At 56.9% G+C, this 23,270-nt stretch overlaps 9 protein-coding genes across 9 annotated transcripts; 6 read left to right on the top strand and 3 right to left on the bottom strand.

The window, feature by feature from the left end:
• Window positions 1–1,769: 1,769 nt before the first annotated feature.
• Window positions 1,770–3,820, top strand: MFIFM68171_01680 (uncharacterized protein; the record flags this gene model as incomplete). Its single annotated transcript, XM_071057102.1, has 3 exons — window positions 1,770–2,015; window positions 2,134–3,098; window positions 3,226–3,820. 3 exons carry the CDS (start codon window positions 1,770–1,772, stop codon window positions 3,818–3,820), a joined length of 1,806 nt encoding a protein of 601 aa, XP_070913203.1.
• Window positions 3,821–4,650: 830 nt separating this feature from the next.
• MFIFM68171_01679 (uncharacterized protein) lies at window positions 4,651–5,286 on the top strand (the record flags this gene model as incomplete). The annotated part of the gene is made up of 1 exon (XM_071057101.1): window positions 4,651–5,286. The coding sequence occupies one exon, from the start codon at window positions 4,651–4,653 to the stop codon at window positions 5,284–5,286; it is 636 nt and encodes a 211-aa protein (XP_070913202.1).
• Window positions 5,287–5,916: 630 nt separating this feature from the next.
• MFIFM68171_01678 (uncharacterized protein) lies at window positions 5,917–7,731 on the top strand (the record flags this gene model as incomplete). Its single annotated transcript, XM_071057100.1, has 3 exons — window positions 5,917–6,033; window positions 6,090–7,207; window positions 7,281–7,731. 3 exons carry the CDS (start codon window positions 5,917–5,919, stop codon window positions 7,729–7,731), a joined length of 1,686 nt encoding a protein of 561 aa, XP_070913201.1.
• Window positions 7,732–7,939: 208 nt separating this feature from the next.
• MFIFM68171_01677 (uncharacterized protein) lies at window positions 7,940–9,967 on the bottom strand (the record flags this gene model as incomplete). Its single annotated transcript, XM_071057099.1, has 1 exon — window positions 7,940–9,967. The coding sequence occupies one exon, from the start codon at window positions 9,965–9,967 to the stop codon at window positions 7,940–7,942; it is 2,028 nt and encodes a 675-aa protein (XP_070913200.1).
• A 1,375-nt stretch (window positions 9,968–11,342) lies between these two features.
• Window positions 11,343–12,084, top strand: MFIFM68171_01676 (uncharacterized protein; the record flags this gene model as incomplete). Its single annotated transcript, XM_071057098.1, has 2 exons — window positions 11,343–11,402; window positions 11,488–12,084. The coding sequence occupies 2 exons, from the start codon at window positions 11,343–11,345 to the stop codon at window positions 12,082–12,084; spliced, it is 657 nt and encodes a 218-aa protein (XP_070913199.1).
• A 201-nt stretch (window positions 12,085–12,285) lies between these two features.
• On the bottom strand, window positions 12,286–14,570 carry MFIFM68171_01675 (uncharacterized protein; the record flags this gene model as incomplete). The annotated part of the gene is made up of 4 exons (XM_071057097.1): window positions 12,286–12,871; window positions 12,933–13,602; window positions 13,747–14,033; window positions 14,530–14,570. 4 exons carry the CDS (start codon window positions 14,568–14,570, stop codon window positions 12,286–12,288), a joined length of 1,584 nt encoding a protein of 527 aa, XP_070913198.1.
• Window positions 14,571–15,405: 835 nt separating this feature from the next.
• MFIFM68171_01674 (uncharacterized protein) lies at window positions 15,406–17,640 on the top strand (the record flags this gene model as incomplete). The annotated part of the gene is made up of 2 exons (XM_071057096.1): window positions 15,406–16,855; window positions 16,949–17,640. The coding sequence occupies 2 exons, from the start codon at window positions 15,406–15,408 to the stop codon at window positions 17,638–17,640; spliced, it is 2,142 nt and encodes a 713-aa protein (XP_070913197.1).
• A 1,774-nt stretch (window positions 17,641–19,414) lies between these two features.
• On the top strand, window positions 19,415–19,828 carry MFIFM68171_01673 (uncharacterized protein; the record flags this gene model as incomplete). The annotated part of the gene is made up of 1 exon (XM_071057095.1): window positions 19,415–19,828. The coding sequence occupies one exon, from the start codon at window positions 19,415–19,417 to the stop codon at window positions 19,826–19,828; it is 414 nt and encodes a 137-aa protein (XP_070913196.1).
• Window positions 19,829–21,024: 1,196 nt separating this feature from the next.
• MFIFM68171_01672 (uncharacterized protein) lies at window positions 21,025–21,870 on the bottom strand (the record flags this gene model as incomplete). The annotated part of the gene is made up of 1 exon (XM_071057094.1): window positions 21,025–21,870. One exon carries the CDS (start codon window positions 21,868–21,870, stop codon window positions 21,025–21,027), a length of 846 nt encoding a protein of 281 aa, XP_070913195.1.
• Between the last annotated feature and the right edge of the window lie 1,400 nt (window positions 21,871–23,270).

Raw genomic sequence — 23,270 nt, 5'->3', positions numbered from 1 at the left:
TCGACACAATGTCGTCACGGAACCGCCAGTCTTGCCTCGGTGTTCTGCGTCGTCCTCGGCGGTGGTCACTTAGGCAAGTGAGCGGCTTGTTGGCCAAAGCGGTCTTGTCCCACAGGTACTCCCCGGGAAGATGTCAAGGGTGTCATGAGCAACGCTTGCCATTGTACCAAGCTTCCTCAGGGGTCATTGTGCGCTGTCTCTTGGGGCGTTAGATGCGGGATGGGATCAGAGTGTCGAAGGGACAAGCCGCTCCCTAGGTGAAGGCCTTGTTTCCATGGCCACCACGCGCGATGCAACAAGCTACTGCTGTCTCGCGCTCCATCATCGGTTGTCGCATCGAACCCATCATTAAGTCATGACGTGAACGGCCCGGAATACGATGACTACCGCTGATTCGGTTGTTCTCTTCGTTCCACGGACACTCCGGCACCCATGGCTATTAATTAACCGAGGGATTCGAGTTTCGTACCGGATACTCCCAATGGTGAGACACTAAACCACCCAGCCATCGGTCAGCGGGTCCGATCATCCAGTCGAACCCCGCGGGTGTCGGCCCGTTCATCCTCGCCACGTCCCTCCAAGGTCGCGTCGGTCGACCGATGTTTCCCAATATATGAGGTCAGTCAATATATGAGGTCAGGATCCAAACCTCTCTGAGTCTCAACGGACCGGTACGGTTGCAGTTTGGGTTGGGGGTGTTTTTCGGGTCGGGGGCCGGGGGAGGGGGAGGGGGTGGAGGTTGGCTCCCGCATCCAGATTGGAGAACAGCCAACTGCAAGGTGGCTTGTCCTGCGGTTCTACTGATGTTTCTAATCTATCTTTGGGTTGTTTCGTTAGTTGGATGCATGGAATGTTTGAACCGTAGCGGTGGTGTTGTCAACATGCGGGACATTTCTTGAGCGTTTGGATAAATTGTATCAAATTAGAGACTCCTGGATGCAACCGACGCATCGCTCGAGGGCATTCTTGGCGTTTTCTGTTTTGGGTTCTTTTTGACCATCATTAGTAGTACTGATGCACAATTATGACCACCAGTACAATCGACTTCGACCCGTCTTATATCAAGATTGCCTTCTCGTATGACTCATTCCCGTTATCGCCCACTATGTGAAACCCCGTCCGGAGGCAACACCGAGAGAAAATGAGGCTGCAAACTAACTAAAAATGGAGGCTGCGCCACCGCCGCGGCGCGGGGGACGGCAAGCATCCCAGACAAGGCAGTTCCTCGTCAGAAACGTGTGATGTCTATTGGCGGCCGGCCTCAGCCAGGCCACCCGCTTGCAGCGAGAACTGCATAGTCCTACATAACTGTGCGAATAAGCTGGGAGCGGCGCCTCATAGTGTAATAGTAATTCTTTCAGCTGTCTGTGCTCCTGTAATCTTGTGCGGTCCGACCCGAGTGGGAGGGCGCCTCAAGACGTTTATCCCCTCCCTCCCCTCCAAGGCAGCAGCTGAACCCGGGTCTGTGGTTGCTCTGCAGTTGGCATGGGCCGCAATGCATGGTGGGCAAACTCAAAATGCTTTGCTTCAAAAGAGCGAGCCACCCGTCCATATCTGAGTACGGTGCGCTCTTTTTCTTCTTGAGAAAGACATTATATATCCCCGACGGAACGAGTCCAACTTCGCCACTCAGTTACTCTCCCACGGTACGCGCCTGGAAAGGGCAATAAGAAAACAACACCTCGTCGAGGCACCGACTTGGATCTGTCTCCACTCGAAAACAACATTACTACCTTACTTAGGCAGTACTAGTAGTAGTCAATGCACTGATGAACAGCACCCTGGAGCAACTCTTCCAAGACTTCGCGGGTCACGAGACATGGTTGAGAAAGTGTGCTTCTGCGGTCTACGAAGCGGCCAAGGGTGACGATCTGGATGTGGTTGTCGCAGGCCTTGTAGGGAAGGATGGCGCTGTCGGAGTGGTGGACCCTGGCCGGGATTGGAGAAGGGAGGATATCTGGGGCATCAATATTGCACTCTGCAACCGGTATTGCAGTCGGGAGAGGTTTCCTATGGTGAGTGCATGGCCCCGTTTCTCTTTTGCACATCTAAGGTATCCTCTTCCCCGTTTCCGTCTTTTGCGTTTGGAAGGACAGTCCTGGCTGTTAATTAATTAACCAAGCGTTTGATAAGGTCTTCAACTACGAAATATTCGTCGCGCGTACAACAAACTATCTCCTCCCATGGTTAGCACTGACGGCGCAGCTGCCATACGAAGCCGGCGACATCATCCCCAACATCATGAGCTTCTTCATGGCCGTCGGCAGCCCGATGCTCCTCGCCTTCTCCCTCATGATGACAATCTTCAACCGCCGGTGGATACGCCGCAAACGCAAGCGATTCAACTCCAATTTCCCCGGGAGCCAATTAGCCTCCAGAGTGGGAGACGCCACGGTGCTACTGGAAGCGGCCCAGCAGGCGCCGCTGCGGATGTCTTACAAGAGAGGCTGGCTCGCCAGCCTCGTCCTCCTCGGGAGCAACCGCGATTGGTGGGAGCGGCTGAGCGCACGGCTCCTGGCGACCAAGCGCAAGATGACGCTCGCGCTGGTCGCGCAGCTCCTCGTGGCGGTGACCGCCTGGATCCTGACCACGGTGGGCTCCTTCGGGTCCCAGCTGGGCGACCACGCCGAGGCGCTGGCCTTCTCGTCCAGCGCGCTCTGGACCTGGCTAGTGTCCATCATCTGCGGCTGGGTCATCGTCGGCACGCAGGGCCACGCCGACGACGTGGGCGAGGCGCTGCGCGCCGACGCGGCCTACCGGGCGCCCGCCGCCGCCGGCAAGCCGCTCGTGTGCCGGAAACAGGAAGGCTTCCGAGTGGCCGACGGCGACGACCCCGGCGTGCGCGACTTCAACTTTGCCGGCTTCGGCATCCACGGCGACGAGATCAAGTCCGGCCCTGTGTACAACTACGCGCGCATGTACACGTGGCGGCACATGGCGCAGCAGGTCTTTGATATCTTCGAGGTAGCCGCGGACAAGCTCTACCAGCAGCAGGGTCTCGACGGGAATCCGGCTGCGACGGCCGGAAATGGTGGGCTTACGCTTGAGGCATTGCAAGCTGATCCCATCTTCGACTCTACTAGACTCGCAGCGTACTGGTAAGTATCTATGCATGACTCTCCTGGCTGGTGTCCTCCATCCCCACTACCATAGGGATACGGTAGTGGTTTGAAGAGCCAAACGTAAATAACAATGAGAAAGTGCATAGCTAACACTGTGTCTTAGCGGCTTGGCGGGGCTAGGCGATCGTGAACTGGCGATATGTCCAAGGAGCGACGAGGTCGGTGCCGACTTTCGGTGGCAAGTCTTCGGGGCGACGCTGACGGCGGCGTTTGTACAGTGGGGCAGTACCGGCGCGGCCATCATCATCGCCTACCTAACAGACACAAAGGGGCTCGGCTGTCGCTCCGGGAGTTATCTCCTGTACGGTACGGCCAGCACGGTCGCCTTCTTGTGCTTCGTCCTGTCGGTCGTGTGTTCGCGGCAGGCGCTGCTGAGGGTTCAATATCGGCGGTTCTCGTTTAACCTCTTCAGGGGGTTGTCAGTCGTGCTGAGGCTACTGGGGAGGGTGTTGGTCCTCGGAAACTCGGCGTGGTTGGTGGTGACGTCGCTATTTGAGCTAGTCGGCTTCTTTGATAACTGTTGGTGCGAGGGAGTTGTGTTTGCAAAGGGTGAGGCCGCCGTGGTTGTACTATTCAAGAATGCTGTGGACTTGGCTGAGAACGCGAGGCCGCCGTGGGCTGGTGGGGTAGCATTGAGTGGTGGCGCTATGCTATTGTCAACTGTGTGGTTTGCACTGTTGTGTCGGAAGCCGGGGTAGAAGCGAGTTCAAGTTGCCACTGTGAACACTTTGGAGTTCGATGATACCACCCAACATATCCAGAAATTACTGTTGAGTGGCAAGACAATGTTAAGGTAGTGACTGCATTGCCACCGGCGGGATCCTGGGAGGGTCGATCCAGACAAGCTCACTGGCGGACGCCATTTCCCTACCCGAAGTATTAAACCACACGAGCCGCCAACCCGTTTGCAGCAGATTCACCGGGAGATGTCAATGGTGATCTTGCCATTGTTTGTTGTTGTCCGTAGGTGCAAGTGTTAGGAAGCACCGTTACCATCCTCGCAACCTTTGACACCTGTGTTCCTACACTTGTTAACCATCTTCTTTTTTTTGGGACTGAATGACATCTTCGCTAATAGCTCCCCATTCACCCTCGCTCGCTTTCTTTTCTTTTTCATTTCTGTTTCTGATTGCGTATTTCCTCCTCCTTGCCCCTCTTCCATCCGGTTGCCATTTTCAATCTGCTACAATGCATAGGCCGGTTAAGATGACGTTACAGCCGCTCGTGTTGTTGGGACACTAGTCACACTTCGATTACTAAGGACACAGCGATGCAACTATACGAACTGGCAGCTCCCGCTCATCAGATCCACTTTCCCCCGAGATCCCGGCTGCAATACGAAGTCGCCGCCCTCTGTGTTTGCTACTCCGGGTTTTCGGTCCTGTACTTCAACCAACAGGCCCACCACGACCGAATATAAAGTCGACCCGATCTCACAGTTGCTGTCATCTTACTTCACGTCCCAGCGACACCGCTCGAGTCTCCCCCCGCAGCATTCCCAAGAAACCGCAACGCTCAATCCATCACGATGCGCGTCATTACCACGCTCGGCATGGCGGTTGTCGCGGCTGCCGCCCCCGCAGTGAGGCAGGTTGGGTACCTATCCCAATCCAACGGGTTCTTCCTCGTCGCCAAGGTCACGGACCCCAGCCGGGACCTCAGCCCGTCGGTCGACGGCTTGCCACTTGGCACCATCCACACGGGCGCCGGGCTCAACGCGGCCGTTCTCTCGGGGCCCGGCCGCATCTTTTACCAGAACGGCACCGCCGAGCAGGCGCAGCTCAAGCAGACCAACATCCTCACCGACGGCGGCACCCCCGGTTTCCCCTTCGGCATCTACGTCCAGCGCCCGGCCGAGCCCCAGGACATCATCCCCATCAACGTCGGGTCGGGCACGTACAATACGATCGTCGGGAGCGACGTCCCGGCCCTGGTGAACGGCCTCGGCTCGGGCACCTACCTGGCATGCAACGCGACCGTGCCGTACTACCAGCGCGAGTACATCACGCTGCAATACGCCTACGACCCGGCCGACGACATTCCCGCCGAGTGCGCGCCCATCGCGCTGGTGCCGCAGTGCACGACGCTGAATGACCTGCAGGAGGGGAGCTATTCCAGCCATGAGTTTGCCCAGCAGGTGCCGTGTTACGAGGAGGTGGCTTAATCTGCCGTCGCGTGTTAAGGTGTTTTGGTTACCTTACCTAACTTAAGGCAAATTATGCATTTGCTGGTGTGGTATGGAACCGGGTTGTCGGTGTCTCGCGGCTCGGATGGATAGGATGGATGTGTGCATGAATGGGACGACCTTTGAGACTCGTAACTAGTAATATCATTACTTAGTATGTACAGTAAGTACCTAGTTAATAATATACACGCCGTGTTGTTTCCGGTAGATCAGCGGATCACCTCATCCGCAAAATTGTTTGGGTTCCATTGTTTTTGGCCCCATTTCCTTGGCACCGACTCCGCAACTCTGGATGCGCATTTAGATCAGCAGAGCTTTGTGACGCGAACCCCTGGATCTGACTGCCATCTCGAATAGGAAGTTCGAAGGTGCTGCAGCTCCCGCTTCGCGACCTTCCGCTTTCGCGGAGCTTACTCGACCATCGCCAATCGGCCAGCGGGAATTCGGCATTGAAGCGGCAATTAGCGATCAATTGGTGCCTGGGGCGATCCGGTGCGCGGGTCGCCGGCCATCATACTAGGGTAGACCGCACGGTCGTGTCTGTTCGAGCTCAGGTGAGCGTACTTCTTCCTTGAAGCTGTTCTAACCCCTCGTGCGTCTGAAATCGTGATGGTGATCGTGTCATTTCGCGGGCTCGCCGTGGGCGCCGCATGTCTCGCGCAGCTCGTCAACGGCCTCGAAGGCGCATTCCGGACCTCTTTGACGCTCAAGGATTTCAAGGAGCATGTTAGTACTCCCCCTGTTGAAATTGCCAGTGGCTCGCCGGCTGACCAGCCGTGTAGGTAGCGCAGCAAGAGGCACAAGAGAGCCGCGCGCTCGTGGCTCGGGATGAAGACCTCCAGTTGCTGTACCCGGCACGCACCATCCAGGTGCCCATTGACCACTTCCACAACGACTCCCTGTATGAGCCGCACTCGAACAACACCTTTGGTCTGCGGTACTGGTTCGATCCTAGCCACTACAAGAAAGGCGGTCCCATCATCGTCCTGCAAAGTGGCGAGACCAGCGGCGTCGGCCGCCTGCCCTTCCTGCAAAAGGGCATTGTCGCGAAGCTGGCCCAGGCCACCAACGGATTGGGCGTCATCCTCGAGCATCGCTACTATGGGGAGAGCCGGCCTACGCCAGACTTCAGCACCGAGAACCTCCGGTTCCTGACGACAGACCAGGCCCTTGCCGACATGGCCTACTTTGCCAGACATGTCGTCTTCGACGGACTCGAGCACCTGGATCTGACATCGCCCAAGAACCCCTACATCGCCTATGGCGGCTCCTATGCTGGCGCATTTGTTGCGTTCCTGCGGAAGCTGTATCCGGATGTCTACTGGGGCGCCATCTCCTCTTCTGGTGTGCCCGAGGCCATCTACGACTACTGGCAGTACTACGAAGCACACCGCCTGTTCGCTCCAAGAGACTGCGTCACCGCTACGCAGAAGCTGACTCACATGGTCGACAACATCCTCATCAACAAGGCCGATACCGAGTACGTCCAGCGTCTCAAGACAGCATTTGGGCTGGGCAACCTGACCCGCAGCGATGACTTTGCCAATACGATATCCTGGGGGATCGCAGGGCTGCAGGGCATGAACTGGGACCCCGCGGTGAACAACACCGGGTTCGGAAGCTACTGTAACAATATCAGCTCCACGGCGCAGCTCTACCCGAATGCCGTGGACCTCGAGTCGGAGGCCCGGGAACTCGTCAAGGCAGGCGGATACGGGGACGAGGCGGACACTCTCACGAACCAGCTGCTCAACTACATCGGCTATGTCAACCTCACCACGGTGCAGGGTTGCCGCAACAGGAGCCAAGACTCGTGCTTCACAAACTACAACTCGACCTTCTACCAGCAGGACGACCTCAAGCAGACGTGGCGCCTCTGGTCGTATCAGTACTGTTTCGAGTGAGTCTCTTCAAGTTCTTTTCTCTGTTACCAGCCCGCTCCGCGGCAGCGGACACTAACTCTTGCTCTACAGATGGGGCTACCTGCAGACAGGCTCCGGCGTCCCGGCCGACCAGCTCCCGCTCATCTCCCGCCTCATCGACATCGAGTACCTCTCGGTGGTCTGCCGCGAGGCCTTCAACATCACCGCCCCGGCGCAGGTGGAGCGCATCAACAAGCACGGCGGAGTCCACATCAGCTACCCGCGCCTGGCACATGTCGATGGGGAGTGGGATCCGTGGCGGCATGCTTCGCCGCACAGGATCGGGCTCCCCGAGCGCGAGAACACCGTCAGCGAGCCGTTCATCCTCATCGACGATGCCGTGCATCATTGGGACGAGAACGGACTGTTCTCAAACGAGACGACACCGGAGCTGCCGCCGAAGGCCGTCGCCGAGGCGCAGAGGGCTGAGGTGCATTTCGTGAAGGCGTGGGTGAAGGAGTGGAAGAAGTCAAGATGTAGGAAGGGCACGCGCGGTGCATAATGTGAGTAGTAGTTGCTAACTCGTAGTAGTAGATTCAGACGGGGAAGGCGTTTGGGATGACTTGTGAAGGAGACGCTGCAAGACTTAGTTTTTGCATGAACTAGGAGCGAAGATGGGACTTGCAGCGGAGGGAATTGAGGAGGGGACAATACGCCGCGGTCATAAATCGGGCAAAATCTAAAACTTGAATTGAACACTATTTGGGTATCTACCATTCCAACCGGTCATCACAAACAAGCCCGACGTCAAACCTCTCTTCTCCTCTCCACACCTTCGTGCCGGAATTGCACTTTGCCACGGCGGCCCTCAGATCCGTGATCATTCCCGGCGGACCACTGCCGAAAACGTGAGTCGGACCTTGCGCTACCCCGCCGATAAACTCATTCACGACCTCGCTGACGGCCGGCCTCTGGTCATGACCGCTGCTCATGGAAGAATGGCTCTCAACGTCATCTTCAGAGGATTCGGTCGCCCGCTTCTCGTCCGCACCCTTTTCCCCCTTTGACGGCAGGGAAAGCGGTTCGGCCGTGACAAAGGTCTGGATCTTGAGTTTATGAGCCGCTCCCAGTCTTCGAAGCTCCTCCATCTCCGGCTCTACCCACTCCAGATCCTGCTTCTTCTTCACCGCCCACACCAGCTCAACCTTCCGGTCGGGGTTCGCCCTGCCTCTAACAAGACGTAGCAGCACAGGGAGCACATACGTGATGCCAGTACCGCCGGCCACACAGAGCACGTTGACGTCCCGCGTGAGGCCCTCGACAATGTTCGCGCCGTACGGGCCCTGGAGAATGACGGGGGTAGCGGGCGCCGCAGCGCCGTCCGAAGCCTGCGCAGCCACCTTCTTGGCCACCACGGCAGCAATCTTTCTCGTCTCGCCCTTCTTAGCGCGGAAGATGTACGAGTGGCGCACCCGCCCCGCGGCGTCCGCCACTGGCAGCGACAGCGGCGTGAACGGGTGACACTGCCAGATGCTCCCCTCGGTAAAGCACAAGAAGAAGTGCTGGCCAATCTTCCACGGCGACTGGACGTGGTCGAAATCCAGCCTGACCACATCCCCCAACCCCTCATCCCTCCAGAGCTTCGCCCGGGCGTCGATCGCTCGGAATCCCCACCTCCCCGTCTCGGTCAGGTATCCGTAGTGCAGCAGGCCCGTCCTCACCAACCTCGCGCCGCGGTCGGCCCCCCAGAGCACCAACCCGGGCACCAGGAAACACTGCAGCTGCTGCCAATGCCCGATCAGCGCGCCGATGTACACCATGGCCAGGACGTAATGGGCCTTCCGGAAGAACTCGTAGCCCGTCACGCGGCGGACCACGACCTGCAGCGAGCAGATCCACAGCAGGACGAGCAAGGCGAGGGCGACGAAGCCCCAGACGGCGTACTCCTCGGCGATCCACATGTGCCAGACGGCGGGCTGGGGACGGTACAGCCAGCCCTCGATGAGGACCCAGCCGAGGGTGTGGAGGAGCGACTGGGCGAGGATGAGGTGGCCGGTCCAGCGGTGCAGGAACAGGAAGCTGGTGTAGGGCGCGCCCGTGAGCAGGCCGAGCACCGACTCGCGGCTGGCCAGCACGACGCTGAGCGGCGTCAGCGCGTACGCCAGCACCCCGACCCGGTCCGCCCACGGCCCCAGCGACGTCCGCGTGTTGACCACCCCGGCCGCCTCCCCCTTGACCGGCGTCACCCACGTCGCGTACGCGATGCCTACAAACGACCAGACGGCCAGGTACCCCGCCAGCACCGCCAGCACCAACACCTGCAGCCGCGTTGTGTGGCCGAAGACGCTGCGGAGCCGCCGCGCGGACGGCAGCAGGTGGCGGCGCGAGGCCGACGAGAGGGCGTGCCATGCCCGGGATGAGGTGGAGCGGGGCGGTGGCTGATGGGATTCAGGTTCGTTTCGTAGCTGTTGTTGTTGTTGTTGTTGTTGTTGCAGGGCGGTCGAAGCGGCAGCAGAGGGAGAGATAGTGGTAGTGGTGAGCTGCACAGGTGCAGTAGTGTCGTCCCGCGGGGGAAAGATGCGGCGGCCGAGGGCCCACACGAGCACGATGCCCAGGATGGTCAGCCAGAAGATGCCCGTGTACACCATCCCCCGGTCGTGGGCCGCGTAGACGACGTCGAGGTAGGCGCATGAGCCCGGATCGTTTGTGCACGGGACCGCGCGGTCGGCGTAGCCCCAATGCGGCTCGAGTGCGGCGGCCTCGGAGAAATTCTGTATGTGCCGTGGCGTGAGCGCCATGGTGTGGACGGTGCTGGGCCTCTCCTTGCCGGTTCGTCCTTGCGGGGGGGAAGAATAGTCCCGTCCTACTACGGGCTCGGGGGAAAGCGCCGAGTAGCTCACTCGACAATCATAAGAGTTGCGGCCGAGCTGGCGGATCTATTTACACGGATCTCGCAGAGTGCATGTTTCGTCCCTCTAGACATGTGGCAAAAAGACCGGGGAGACTTGTTCTGTTTATAAACGACCAAGACTGGTTTGTTTCCCGGCCCCGGTCCCCTGCCCTCTCTCGTCTGGGTTCCCGCCGGTTAGCATAGTAGATCTCGGGCGCTAGGCTCCGAATGCCCCCTTACCGTGGCTCCGTAGTTCGGTGGATTGTACAGAGCCGCCAAGTATTTCGGTAAAGGGTGGAGTTGCATTCTGAGCACATTCCATGGCACTGTTCAATATCAAGCGAACGACCGAAGGCGCAAAATGGTAAGGTATGTACGGTACCTTAGGACTCAACGGCGGTAGCTTGTTGCAACCACAACCCAATATTGCTCACAATCGCCGGTAGGTCTTTCTCTCTCTCTCTCTCTCTCTCTCTCTCTTTTCCCCCTTTTTTTTGTTGCTCGTTCTTTTTTTCCGCCCTCGCAATCATCTCACCCACGAGAAAGTGTGAGCATCTTTGAGCATGTTTCTGCATCAGCAGTGGGGATCCAATGGCGCGGTTCGGGCTGGGCCTTGGCACAGAAGGCCAATCGCAGGGCGCCTTCTGCACCCCACGCCCCGAAATCCTTGCCAATTGTGACTCGGGTGCCATTCTTGGCCGCGGGCGGGCAGAGCATATGGGGAAGTTAGCGGATTCTGGCGCATTCCTGCTCACTGAGCTTCGAGGGAACCGGGCTTCGGTAACGCCACTGCGTGCCAACACGCCGTAAGACAAAAGGCTCCGGACGGGAACCTGTCCAACACCATGCCGAGTCGAGCGACGCTAGGAGCCCGGCAGGGGAGATCTTTTCTGGTTACGCACTTCATAAGGCTCCTAATCGCAACCCGGTATCACAAACCTGACTTTTTAAAAAGACGGCAGAGGCCCGGACGGCGAGCACCACACAGAGAACCCGTCTGCGCAACTGGAGTTTCCAAAGGCCGCCGCGCTGCAGATCCCGTCTCCAATAACAGCCAACCAGCCAGACCAGTCGCACGTCACCCACGGGCGTGGGCCTGTTTACCTCTCCACCTCCTCAATTTATCTCGCCGCCATCTACCGGCATCCTTATATTGCTTCCTCCGCCATCTGACCCGGCTGCTCTCTCCCAAGACCATCGCCATCATCTTCCGTCTCGGCGTGCCCCGCATCCGCAGCAAAGACCGGCAAACAAGTCCGCAACATCCGCACCGGCCCCAGAAAATGGACCACGGCGACCATGGGGGCGGGGATTCGTCCGCTGGCCCGGCATGCAAGATCTCTGTACGTCGCATTCCCGCGCCATCTTTTCCCCCGCGTTAAACCCGCTTGACGAGCTCGGCTAATCACCAACCGCGCGCTGCAATAGATGCTCTGGAACTGGTACACCATCGACGCCTGCTTCCTCTCGTCGTCGTGGCACATCACGACGCACGGCGCCTTCGCCGCGACCTGCATCGGCGTCATCCTCCTCGTCGTATTGCTCGAAGGGCTGCGCCGCCTCGGCAAGGAATACGACGAGCACATCCAGCGGGACTTCCAGGCGCGCATGAGCCTCATCGCTAACGGCGGTGTCGGCGGCCCGCGGCAGCAGCAGCAGTCCCCCTCCTCGGCGGCGGCGGCGGCTCCCGTGTGCCCCACCGCCGTGGCTGGCAGTCCTGGCAGCGGCGGCGGGGAGGCGCTCGCCCCGCAGATGGTGACGTTCCGGGCATCCCCCCTGCAGCAGCTGATCCGCTCCGTCATCCACGCAGCCACCTTTGGCCTGGCGTACATTGTCATGCTGCTGGCCATGTACTACAATGGGTACATCATCATTTGCATCCTGATCGGGGCGCTGCTGGGCAAGTTTCTGTGCGACTGGATGAGCAAGACGGTCGTGATTGGCGGGCCCGCCGAGGGAGGCCTGGTGGCCAAGGGCGGGAATGGCGGGACTGTGGTCGAGGACCCGACCGTGTGCTGCGGGTGACTGGGTGACTAAAGTACCTTAATAGGGACCTTTGTACGACATAAGATGCAAAAGCCAGACGTAGACTCATTTTTGAGCATATTAATGATTGATACCCCCCGGCACGCCCCACAAAGCTATTGGGGTTTGCGGACAAAGTTTTGGAGAAAAAAGGGGAAAAAAAAAAAAAAAAAAAAAAAAAAAAAAAAAAAAAACCAGTTTTCACGCTCCAGACACCGACTTCAGTCCCGATAATGCACCTGCTATCTCGTCTGCGAGCGACACGCTGGTCTGGTACGACTTCCTCGTTCCAGCGGAGTCCTTGTGGTCGCGGTTCCACTCGATCACCTCCTGCGTCATACCCTCCAACGTCGTTACGACGCCTCGGTAGCCGAGCCCTCCGGCCGCGGCAGACTGACTTGCCACTTCGTTTGACGCTACCAGGTGCGTGCATATGCTGAAGATGCCCGGTTTGAGATGCTTGACTTCCCCGGTGAGCTCTGGCAGGACCTTCTGCAGAAAGGGGTACCTGACCCGGAGGAGCGTGTACCACTCTATCGGGTACGACAGCAGTACCATGACGATGGGCTGTAGGGGCGAGATGCGGAAGGGGGTGACGGCGAGGGTCTCGATCAGGGAATAGAGATCCCGGTAACTGATGGGTGGGTTCGGGTCCGTAATGACGAACGGACGCCCGGCCTGTGGGGACGAGGCCGACTCGCGTGAGGCGAGAACGGCCTCAAAGTCCAGGTGCGCCACCGCTACATTGCTGCCATGGACAAAGCTCTGGACAATGTGGGACGTCCATCTGCGGGCAAGTATCAGCAACCGTCCGACGTCATACGGGGGGGCAAAGGTGTCTTTTTTACGTCGGAAGAACCGCCTTGGCCAACGCTCCGCCGACAGTATTGTCGGTGGGGTTTCCGTAGACTCCGTTGGCGGGGCGGATGCACCCGGTCCGCATCGCTTCACTGTTGGCAGCGCACACGATCCTCTCGGCCGCAGCCTTGGACGCGGGATAGTTGGCGTAGTACTCTTCGTGCTTGCGCGGGGGCTCAAAGAAATCCTTCTCGTCCAAGACCTGCCAGTAATGGCGCGGCCAGCATCCGCTCGACCCCGGCCACATCCGCCACGGTGAAACCCAGAGCTCGACGGGCCGGATACTGATGCTGCCGGACGTCGTTGAGACCAGCACATCGGCTCCGGCCCGTCGGGCAGCGTCGACTACGTGCTGCGTGCCCCGGACATTGACGGCCTCGCAGAAGCCGTAGACGAGCTTGGACCGGTCGGACGGCACGATGACAGCCGCGGTATGGAAGACGGTCAGGGGGAGGTGCGCAACAGAGGGATCCCAGGGCTTTCTGAAGGCCTTTCCCGTAGACTCGGCAGAGGAGATGTCAGTTTGGACGAAATCGACCTTGGTCGCTCGACCGTGGGACATGTCGGCCCTTCTGGGTGCCCGGAAGTCAAGGATGCGGATGCTCTCGGGAGGCTGCCCACGCTCGAGGAGCTGCAGAACGATGTATCCTCCTACTAGACCTGCCATACGATATCAGGACCCGTGCATGCGAAGTGTGACATCGGCGGGTCCCTGGCTAATTACAGCATCGTCTCATCGGTGCAGCTCAGTAGATCGCACCAGCGCAAGTTGCCGCGCACTGAGGGATCGGGGCGGGGACTCACCTGAGCCCCCAGTGACAATGTAGCGTCTCTCCAACTTTGGGGGAATGCGTTGGGCATAGGTGCTGGTCGTGGTCGGATTTGATTCCAGTCTCTGATATGTCGCGAGGAGCAGGTCCTTGGTCCATCCTCCCGGATTCAGCCGTCTGATCTCATCTGGTGTGCTGAGCAGAAGTTGGTTTAGGCGTGCCAAGTAGGCCACCAAAACAAGTACCAGCAAGACAGTAGCGGTGGCCGCCGATGAGAACGGCCAGTCCGGGGGATGGTCCAACATTAGAGGGGAAACAGCACTGCGCGAACGACGTCCTAGTTATCGTTGGGGCGCAATTGACGCAAAGCGCATTCCTGGTCTCGAATGGTTTGTCAGGTATGCAGCAAGAGGGTGTTGTGTTTCCGAAACTCCGAAAGTTCCGAGGTGGCATCGAGGGGCGAGCCCGAGAACCCGAGTTTGCCTGCCGCAGCAACCAAGATTGCTCCCTCACACATGCATGCTACGACAAGCCGACTTCGTCCTCAAGTAAACATGTCCATCCGTCTTTTGTCTTTTCCTCCTCTTTCACTTTCCTTTCCATTTTCATAAGAATACCGTATCATTCAATTTATCGCATGTTCTCCTATCCATTTTGCCACCATCTCTCTTTTTGTTTTCCTTTTTCTTTGGTACCTCCCAATCATTCAGTTAACAGGCAGCTAAGAGAACGTGCGTGTTTACCTTGATAAATAAGTATAAGGTAACCAGCCGCTCATGCAACTAGGCGCTTCTGTCAAATGGGACGCGTTGCTTACTCAGGGCGCATCGTCTCCGCAGCTAGTAGCACCCAGGCCATTGTGTTTATTAACATTAGTTGATGTTGGTCCTTGGCGGGGCCGTGACCACCGCCATTTTTTGACGGCAGAACTGGGGCACCTTGAAGTTCGGGAGCCTGCGCACTAACTTCGCCGAGGCGGAACGCCATAACCTTTCGTTAGCGACCCCAGCTGCCGTGGCTTTCGTCACTCACCGTGATCCCTGCAGGAGAGCGGTGAGCTTGTGTTAGAAGGATTTTAAAGGTTTCAGCGCGGTAGAATTAGCCTAGCAGAAAGGATTCACCTCCCTGACTCGTTCAATTACCGTATTGTCCCCCCCGCTACTATTGAATTACTATCATTCCTATTTGTGGCAAGCTCAGGCCTCAGGGCAACATCGGCGTTCATCCACCCCTCCTTGCAGTCTCCCACCGCCGCTGAATTTCGGGATTGAGAACCTCGACAGCAGCTTTGTTGAAAATTAAGTACTTATTCAAGAACTTGAAGGTCAATTTCAACTCGTAGTTAGTACCATCTCAAGGCTCTAATTATATGTGTCAACGACCGCTCGCATCCCCATCTCTGGTAGCCACTCACAACTAGTAAGCTCTACATGAGCATTGATATCGATGGGGTCCCGCGAAGCCAGTATCGACCTTCCGAATCCGGGCTTTTAGATAACATCGGTCCATTGTTCAAGGCCCGATGTAGCGGGACGGCATACCTACAAGCAGTCCGAGACCCGCAATTTACTAAGTACCTTAATATGCTTGACTCAGGTGTATAAGTAATATCTAAATAGAATCCAGAAGAGATACCATATCTTGGTGATATGCGACCGTCGCGTTGCTCTAGCTGTGGCCCGCTATCTTCACCATGATGGGCTCGAGAAGTAACGTGTTCACTCACTCTCTACGTCTCTCTATCATCTCTATCATTGCAGCATTCATAACCGCCTCTGCTGAACTCGTCTCGACCGGTCTCTCGGTATCCTTCAATGGCATCTATTACTTCGTCTCCCCATTTTCTTCAGGGAAGGTAGATGTTCCTAGACAGTCACTCCATAGCGTCCCCGACGTCGTTGGCTTCAAACCGGTGACTGTCGTCCAAAACCGACCGACATGGTCAGACCTCGCCCCACTCTTCATGAACTGGACTGCCGTCGATGACGTCTACCAGACGGCCTTCTCAGAAGTCATCTTCCTGGCCGATCCGGAACCGGAAAACGGGCAGCCAAGTCCAAACGTGACAGAGAAGAATATTCTCCACGGCTTCCTATCCTTCGTCATCCCGCTCAAGGATCACAAGATCCCCTCTGGGCCTTACTTTCTCGAGGTAGCCACAGGGTCTTTGCATCCGGTTTATCGTCTCTATGACGACTTTGCCGGGGCTTTCACGGAGCCCCTAATCCCGACCCCGGATGGCAAGTTCCAGCCCATGTCGGCCAAGGTTCCCGGCTCGTCTTCCCTCACCATCGGCGTCCCCTCTAGACTCTATTTCACAAAGACTGTGAACAAGCCTCTGGCCGGTGTCCGCCTCGGCGTCAAGGACATCTACCGACTCGCCGGCGTAAAGGGTTCGAACGGTAACAGGGCTTGGTACAACCTGTATCCTGCCAGTAACGTCACCGGGCCTGCTGTCCAGAGACTTGTCGATGCGGGAGCGCAGGTCGTCGGCCTCCAAAAGACGGCTCAGTTTGCCAACGGCGAATTTGCCACGGCCGACTGGGTGGACTACCACGCGCCCTTCAACCCGCGTGGCGACGGTTACCAGGACGCTGCGTCCTCTTCCTCCGGTGGAGGCGCTTCCGTTGCCGCTTATGAATGGCTCGACATGGCTATTGGTAGTGACACGGGCGGTAGTATTCGCGGCCCCGCCGGGGTTCAGGGTTTATTCGGTAACCGGCCCTCTCACGGCCTCGTCTCGCTCGAGCACGTCATGCCACTTTCTCCAACCCTCGACACACCAGGTTTCCTAGTCCGCGACCCATACCTCTGGGACGCCGCCAACGCGGTCCTGTACGGTAAAAACTACACCTCTTTGGCTAGCACAAGACCCACATATCCCAACAAGATATATACTATCGGCTTTCCCACATCCCCGGACACGCCCGCGGGAAAGTTGCTCCTCGACTTTGCCGACGCACTCGCCAAATTTGTCGACGGCAACACCATTGCGTTAGACCTCGCCTCCGAATGGAGCAGCACCAAACCCGCCGGGACCGGCAACGCCACCTTCTCCGAGTTCTTCAACACCACCTACGCAACCATCATCACAAAGGAGCAAGCCTCACTGGTCCGCGATCCCTTCTACCGCGACTACGCCGGTATGTACACCTCCTCTCGTTCCCCTACCTCCTTTTCACATCGCCTTGTCCTAGCGCGCTAACACGAACACTACCTGCCTTGCCACATGCCAGCGGCCCACCAATCCCGAAGACCATTCGTCAACCCGGTGCCCCTCGCGCGCTGGGCCCACGGTGACTCGCTGCCGCCCGCCGCGCTCTCGCAAGCCTACGCCGCCAAATCCGCCTTCATGGCCTGGTTCAACACTCACATCCTCCCTCCGAGTACCACTCCACCTCCTACCCCGGCCCCCCGCCTCCCCAACTCGGATAGTACTGCTGCTGCTGCTGTTACTGCTCCTCCTACGATCAGGAGCACCTGCTCCTCGTCCCTAGTCCTCTACCCGGCCTTCACGGGCGAGCAGTTCCCGCGGGACGAGTATTTTGGCGCGCTGGGCGTCACCTTCGGGTTCCACCCCACCAAGATCAGTTCCTTTGCCGAGGTGCCCGACTCGGTGTTCCCCCTGGGCGAGGTGGCGGGCTGGAGCCGGATCACCGGGCGGGAGGAGCTGCTGCCGGTCGGGGTGGACGTCATGGCTGCGAAGGGGTGTGACGGGCTGGTGGCGAGGCTGGCGCAGGAGCTGGCGGAAAAGAGGATCGTGAGGGTGCCCAGAGCGGGGGCCACGTTGGAGGGCGGGGAGGTGCTGATGCGGAGGTGGTGGGAAAGGAGGGATGGTGAGGCAATGGACATCCGAGGTGTATGTGTGGGCGAATGCAAGGATGGAGTAGCTGCCTTCAGGGAGCGTCAGAGAGCGGAGGGGCCGTAGCCGGGGTCTGCGCGTTGCTATCACACGCGCGGCTGCTTGCTTGGTTTATGTCGGCTGGGTCATGGCCGGGCGTGCACCCCGAACCGGCCACCATTCACCCCAAACACGGTCATAAGGGGGTACGGTCCTTCTAATTGGTTACCCGAACAAACGGTTTGGCCTGCACACCAATCCCGGCTCAGATTTCAGTAGCGGTTGCACCCATGTTAGCGTATTGCTACTGTATTGTTGATCCACAGCAATTGTACAGATCTTGATCGGCCGCTTATGCACGTTTCCCAGTATCCAACAGTTTAAGATCTGTCTAAGGCAGACTGCGTTCTTTCTTTTTTTTTTTTTTTTTTTTGTGCCTTCTCGATACTAAGTCCTCGTCGATCCGAATCCCGGCTCTGGTAAAAGCTAGGTACGGTGGTAGCATTTACAAACATGCGACTATTTACCAAGCATGTTCTTGGCCAACACTAACAGCGGCCGAGCAGTTGGGCCGAGCAGCAACTACCTGTCGCTGAGAAGCACGGGTCCTGGCGTGTCGTGCATTGAGGTACCGTTCTCCAAGACAAGATGCCTTGCAAGGAAATCAAACAACCGTAGGCTCTTGCGCCTGCAATGTCTCGAACCTACCGGGTGCCTACTTACTTAGCCAGAAAGCAGTTGATGGATGAAGCAGAAGCGCGGAGCGGGTCTGCGGCGGTGGAAAGGAAAAGGATGCTCACTAGTAGCAAACGGCTGGTTTGTACTCACGGCGGTGGTAGGGGGCGGTGGTAAAGGGTGAAAGCTTGCTGCGCGGGGGGCCGAATGAAGAAGAGCGGTGAGCTTCTTTGGCTTACGCCCATGGCAGGAAGGCAGAAGAAGCTGATCAGGCAGGGAACAAAGGAAGACGAACAGCGGGCACTGCACCCTATGGTGGGTGCGACGGTTGGCTCGGCGTAAACGGCTGCTTCAATGTCTGGCGGCTGTGTCCGTCGCATCAATTATTGGAGCCCCTCTAGCGTCTCTAGCGGGAACGTGGTTGAAGTGCAGGTGAACAAGGTCGGCAGCGGCGTGCGCAAGTGTACCTAAATACTAAGTAAAGTACCTACCTAGGTACGCATTCATTTCCACAGACTCCCATTCAGCCGCTCAGTCGAGGCGCGCGGTCATCCTCAGCATTTGTGTTCCCAAAACATTGCTCCCGCCGCCATCCTTGTTTCCCCATGCTTCAATCTCGCGGGTTCCAGCCTACAGAGCAATGAAAGAGTCTAAGACGTAGTACATTGGGCCAACGGGGGCATGATGGGGCACAGTGAGACATAGGCGGTTGATGTAAGGGACAGAGCCCGCAGACGCAGTTTTTATGTTTGGATGGGGTTCAAAAGACGATGGTCGCCCGGCTTACCTAGCCTCCAGCTATTCATTCCTCCACTCTTCGCTACCTTAAGGACATTCAAGTTGTCTCCCGGGCCGCTGCTTCGCAAAAACCCGGTTGTCAGGCACACGCTCTCGGCATCGTACAGAATCCCCATCCACCCCTCAGCCACACGCTCTCCGCATCATAACCCGGGACTCCCATACTCTCATCAACCACACGGCCTTGGCACTTCCATACTCTTTCAGGCACGCGCTCTCCGCATTGCCCAGTTCAATCACGCCCTCCGCTATCTCATCCCCCGCTGGACTCGCTGCGGCCAAGTTGCCCATCACAGCACGCACCAGCACTCGGTCTTGGCGCCGGCTCACTCTCCATCTCGGCTTGCCACTCTCCAATCCCTCCGGCCTCAATCCACCGACATCCATCATGGACATTCACCCAGCTTCTACCCTGAACAACCACGGCTACACTTTGCCGGCCAACGCTTCCGCCAACGATGTCCCGCCCTCTTCCAAAGTCGCATGCCGCCATTGCAAACGTACGGAGCCGGAAGGCTACGAGTACCCGGAGCCCAGCATTTGGTCGTTCTCGATGTGCGGGGGGTGCCCTCTGGTAACACCAGGCATTGGCTTGCTTCTAGGCACCACAGCTCTGGCCGTCATCGTTGGGCTGGGACGCACCAAAGCCTCAGCCATCACTTGGGCTCTGTGCCTGGGCCCCGTGGGCCTCGCCGCCGCCATGGCCCGTCACAAAGTCGTTAGAGGGGTCCTCGAGGAGATTGCCAGCTTCTTCTCCTGGCGGGTTGCCGCTTGGGTGGCGCGCAGGTTGAACGGCTACTAGCAGTGGTTCACACGACGGGTGGGATTGATTAGGTCTCGGCGGCGGGAATGAGCAGAGAGAGATGGGCAGAGATGATGGATGGATACACTGCATTTTTGATTAGTACTTGACCCATGACGTTTGCATTTTTGCGCACCGATTTAGACTAAAATCCCAATCGTCTTCTTCCCCCAAAGTGCTTGCTTAATTAGTACCCGCTCAGCCGAATCGTCCTGTGCTCACTGTGATTGATGTCTTGCGGCATTCAGCAATGATAGGTAGTCTTAAGCTACATACTACTTACTGTTATATACTACCACAGAAGGGGAAGTCTTTCCTGTAATCAAAAGGAGGTCATGCAGGGTTGTCTTCCTCAGTCTCTATGCTTTGTGTTATCGGCAGATTGATGGTATGATGCACTAGCCGGGAAGCTAAAATGGCGGGAGAAGCACCTATCAAACAAAAGGGGGAGGGCAGATGATAGAGCTCCCTCTGGGCTGAGTGAGACTATCTTTACTTTGCACGCAAAGGAAGCTCGTCAACTGAGCTAGCAACGAGTGTGGAAAAGAGTTGCTGTATTAGTTGTCCTGCCTAAGGGAGCAATGGCCAGTATGGCCCTATGTAAGGTACAGAGTACCTTAACTTACCTACTATGGTGCAAAAGAGAAAAACAGGTGGTCACCGGCAGGTTCCAAGGCCCCGGAGCGTCATTCCCAGTAACTGTGACCCTCTGATCAGAAGGACCCTGTTCCTTGGGGACAGTTTTCCACAACTCAATGTCATCGAAGTAACGCTGCCAACATAACCATATCATCACTACCATCAGCACAATGCCTACTCCTCCCTCAGTGCATCCGCGAACCCGTTCCGTCACCTTCGTCCTTTTTGCTAAGGCAAGCGTTGAAACCATTACAGACGGCATCAAAGTACCAATGCCGTATGTATGCCCCCCGAATAATGCTTCAAGAGCTCTAAGCTGTCCGGATTCAAGTTATGGGTCATCGCCACGCCTGGAAATATTAGTATTCATTACCGCACATGTCCTTTTTCTGGAGAATATGTTCTTCAAATTTCTAGTTCTCTAATAGAATAAGGTACACACATCTCTCTCTCTCTCTCTCTCTCTGTGTGTGTGTGTGTGTATTTGTGGTGTGCCGGGGAAAGGATGGTTATAGTTAACGATACTTTAGACTAGGGCGCAACATTTTCCCGCTCTGTTACCTACGGAAGCCGGGAACCTCTGGCTCAGGGACCAAGGATAATGATACCGCTGCTAACCCTTTAAATATAGACCTCATCATCTTCCCACCTGCCCCATCAACTTCGTCCGGGGTATGGTTATACCACCAGCCATCCCGCTCACTCTCTGGCACCAGCTCCTTCCATGAGCTTTTGCCCTTTTGCTTCATCTTGCGGTCTATCTCCCACCACTTGTATTTCATCATGGATGGGGCACGGTTTCGTAGCCACGGAAGCCGGTGCGGGTCTACCGGTGCGTAGCCGTTGGCAATCAGCGCATCTGATAATGCTTTCTGCCAAACTAGTAAAATCGAATCCAGGCCGTCTTTGGGGATGAAACGGCGCTCCGCTGATCTAAGATCACATCGGATCTCTAGGGTTATATCTGCCTCCTCTGTAGAGATCGGGTCTATCAGCGGAAGCATTACCCATTCCCGGGGCGCAAAGCAGGCATCGTCAAGGAGAGCAAAGCCGATAAAGCCGTTATCATCATCCAGTACAATGTTACGCGCACATATCACACCTGGGTTGAAAACCGTGTTGCGATGGTCAAACCCGGCGTATTCCATATTCCGGACGATGTCGTTTTCGGTAAAACGCCTCCCATTCAGGTAGCACTGCTCAACGAAATTCGCATTAAACGGTAGTTTTCTGTCCACACCGCAAACCTTGTTCCCCGTCCACGTAGCCATCTCGAGGATGGCCTTTGCCACCTGACCGGCAACCTTCTCGCAGATCCGCCTCGCCTTCGCGCCCTGGCCATACGGCACTGACTGGGGGTATTGTCTGAGGACATCACGTCCTAGTAAGTCGCCAAGAACCATATCGAGAGTGCGCCACCCGACCTGGGTTGTGATTAGGCATTGATGGTTATGCTTGGAACTGTAGAAAAGAACCGTGGGGCATTGAAAGGTGGTGGGGTTTTTTGCCGCCACCCACTCGCACGTCGTGTGCGGGTGCGTACATTGTTCGCCCCACCACGTCGGTTCTCGTATTCTCAAAACGCGAACCAGAGGTCCGCCCTCACAGATCCGAAAGAAATCCGCCCACTCCCAAGTGGTATAGGGGTACGTTTGCCATACAGCCCTGGCTTGGTCCGGTCTGTCAAGCTCCCAAACACCGAAATAGTACTCGCCATACCTCCACGTAGCCTTGAGATCTTCCCCTTCCCTCAGCGGAAGAAGGGGCTGAAGGGAGCGTCTAAAGGTCCATACCGCCATTCTGGCAACCGATTCTTCGGTCATTTTGCCGTCGTGTCGTCGAGCAAGAGGATGTGCTACAGTTATGTTCGAATTCCTTTTCCAAGTTGTTCTGGCTATAGGATTAGTTGGCTTATGTAGTCGCAACTGCGTGCAGTGGTTATGATGATGTCTGGGCTGGCGAAATTCAAGCCTGCTACGTGCTTGTTAAATATTCAAGTTGGCAACTGCGACACCATCGCGTGCCAAGACTTGGAAACATGTTTCTTTGTCAAGCTGTGTCTGCTACAGACTATACTTTCTCAAAGAACCCGATACTGCAGTGATTGTTGGGCATATCTTAGCTCTAGCTGTACGCCATCTTTGCACAAGAACTCTAACAAAGGTTTTGCTGCAGCCCAGAAATCGCGAACAACGTCAGGGATGTGAGATAAAATGCATATAAAAAGAGTGCTGCGAATACGTAAAGCAAATGTGTCGTACTCGCCATCACCGATTCCACTTGTGCCCCTGTCCACACATTGGCCCAAGCACAACCGAAATTCGAGGTTACGGGAACTTGGAGAATAATAACAACAACCACCCTCTTCACCCTTCCCCTCTCTACCTCTAATAGTTCTTTTCCCACCAGCTCCATGGGACCCTGTTCCACATTCTTGAAACTGTGGCTGATGGCCATCTGCCTCGCGGCAGTTCTGACCATATTCTGCCTGTCATTCCCGATAGGGACCGGGGCCCTGGTCGCCGTCAGTCTAACCGCCGGCGCTGCGATCTGTATGACCCTGATGTGGCTGGCTGGAATAGCCCTATTCCTTATCGTCGCTCTAGGGCTGCTGTGGCTGTTCTGGGCCTGGTTCGCAGTCTTGTTAGCCCTGACCTTCCCTATATGGGTCTGGCTTGCCGCCTGTCTAACTATGCTAGGCCTTTTGAGGATCGCCATGGCTTTAACCTACCTTGTCAACGGCTAAGTGTCTGAGCAGTAGTTTCATTGGTTCGCGTAATGTTGCTCACCTAGCAGGTCTGCT

This window comes from Madurella fahalii (assembly GCF_045866475.1).
Source record: "Madurella fahalii IFM 68171 DNA, scaffold_1, whole genome shotgun sequence".
NCBI lineage: Eukaryota > Fungi > Ascomycota > Sordariomycetes > Sordariales > Madurella > Madurella fahalii.
The sequence above is the reverse complement of the archived record's forward strand: the minus strand, read 5'-3'. Positions and strand labels throughout refer to the sequence as shown.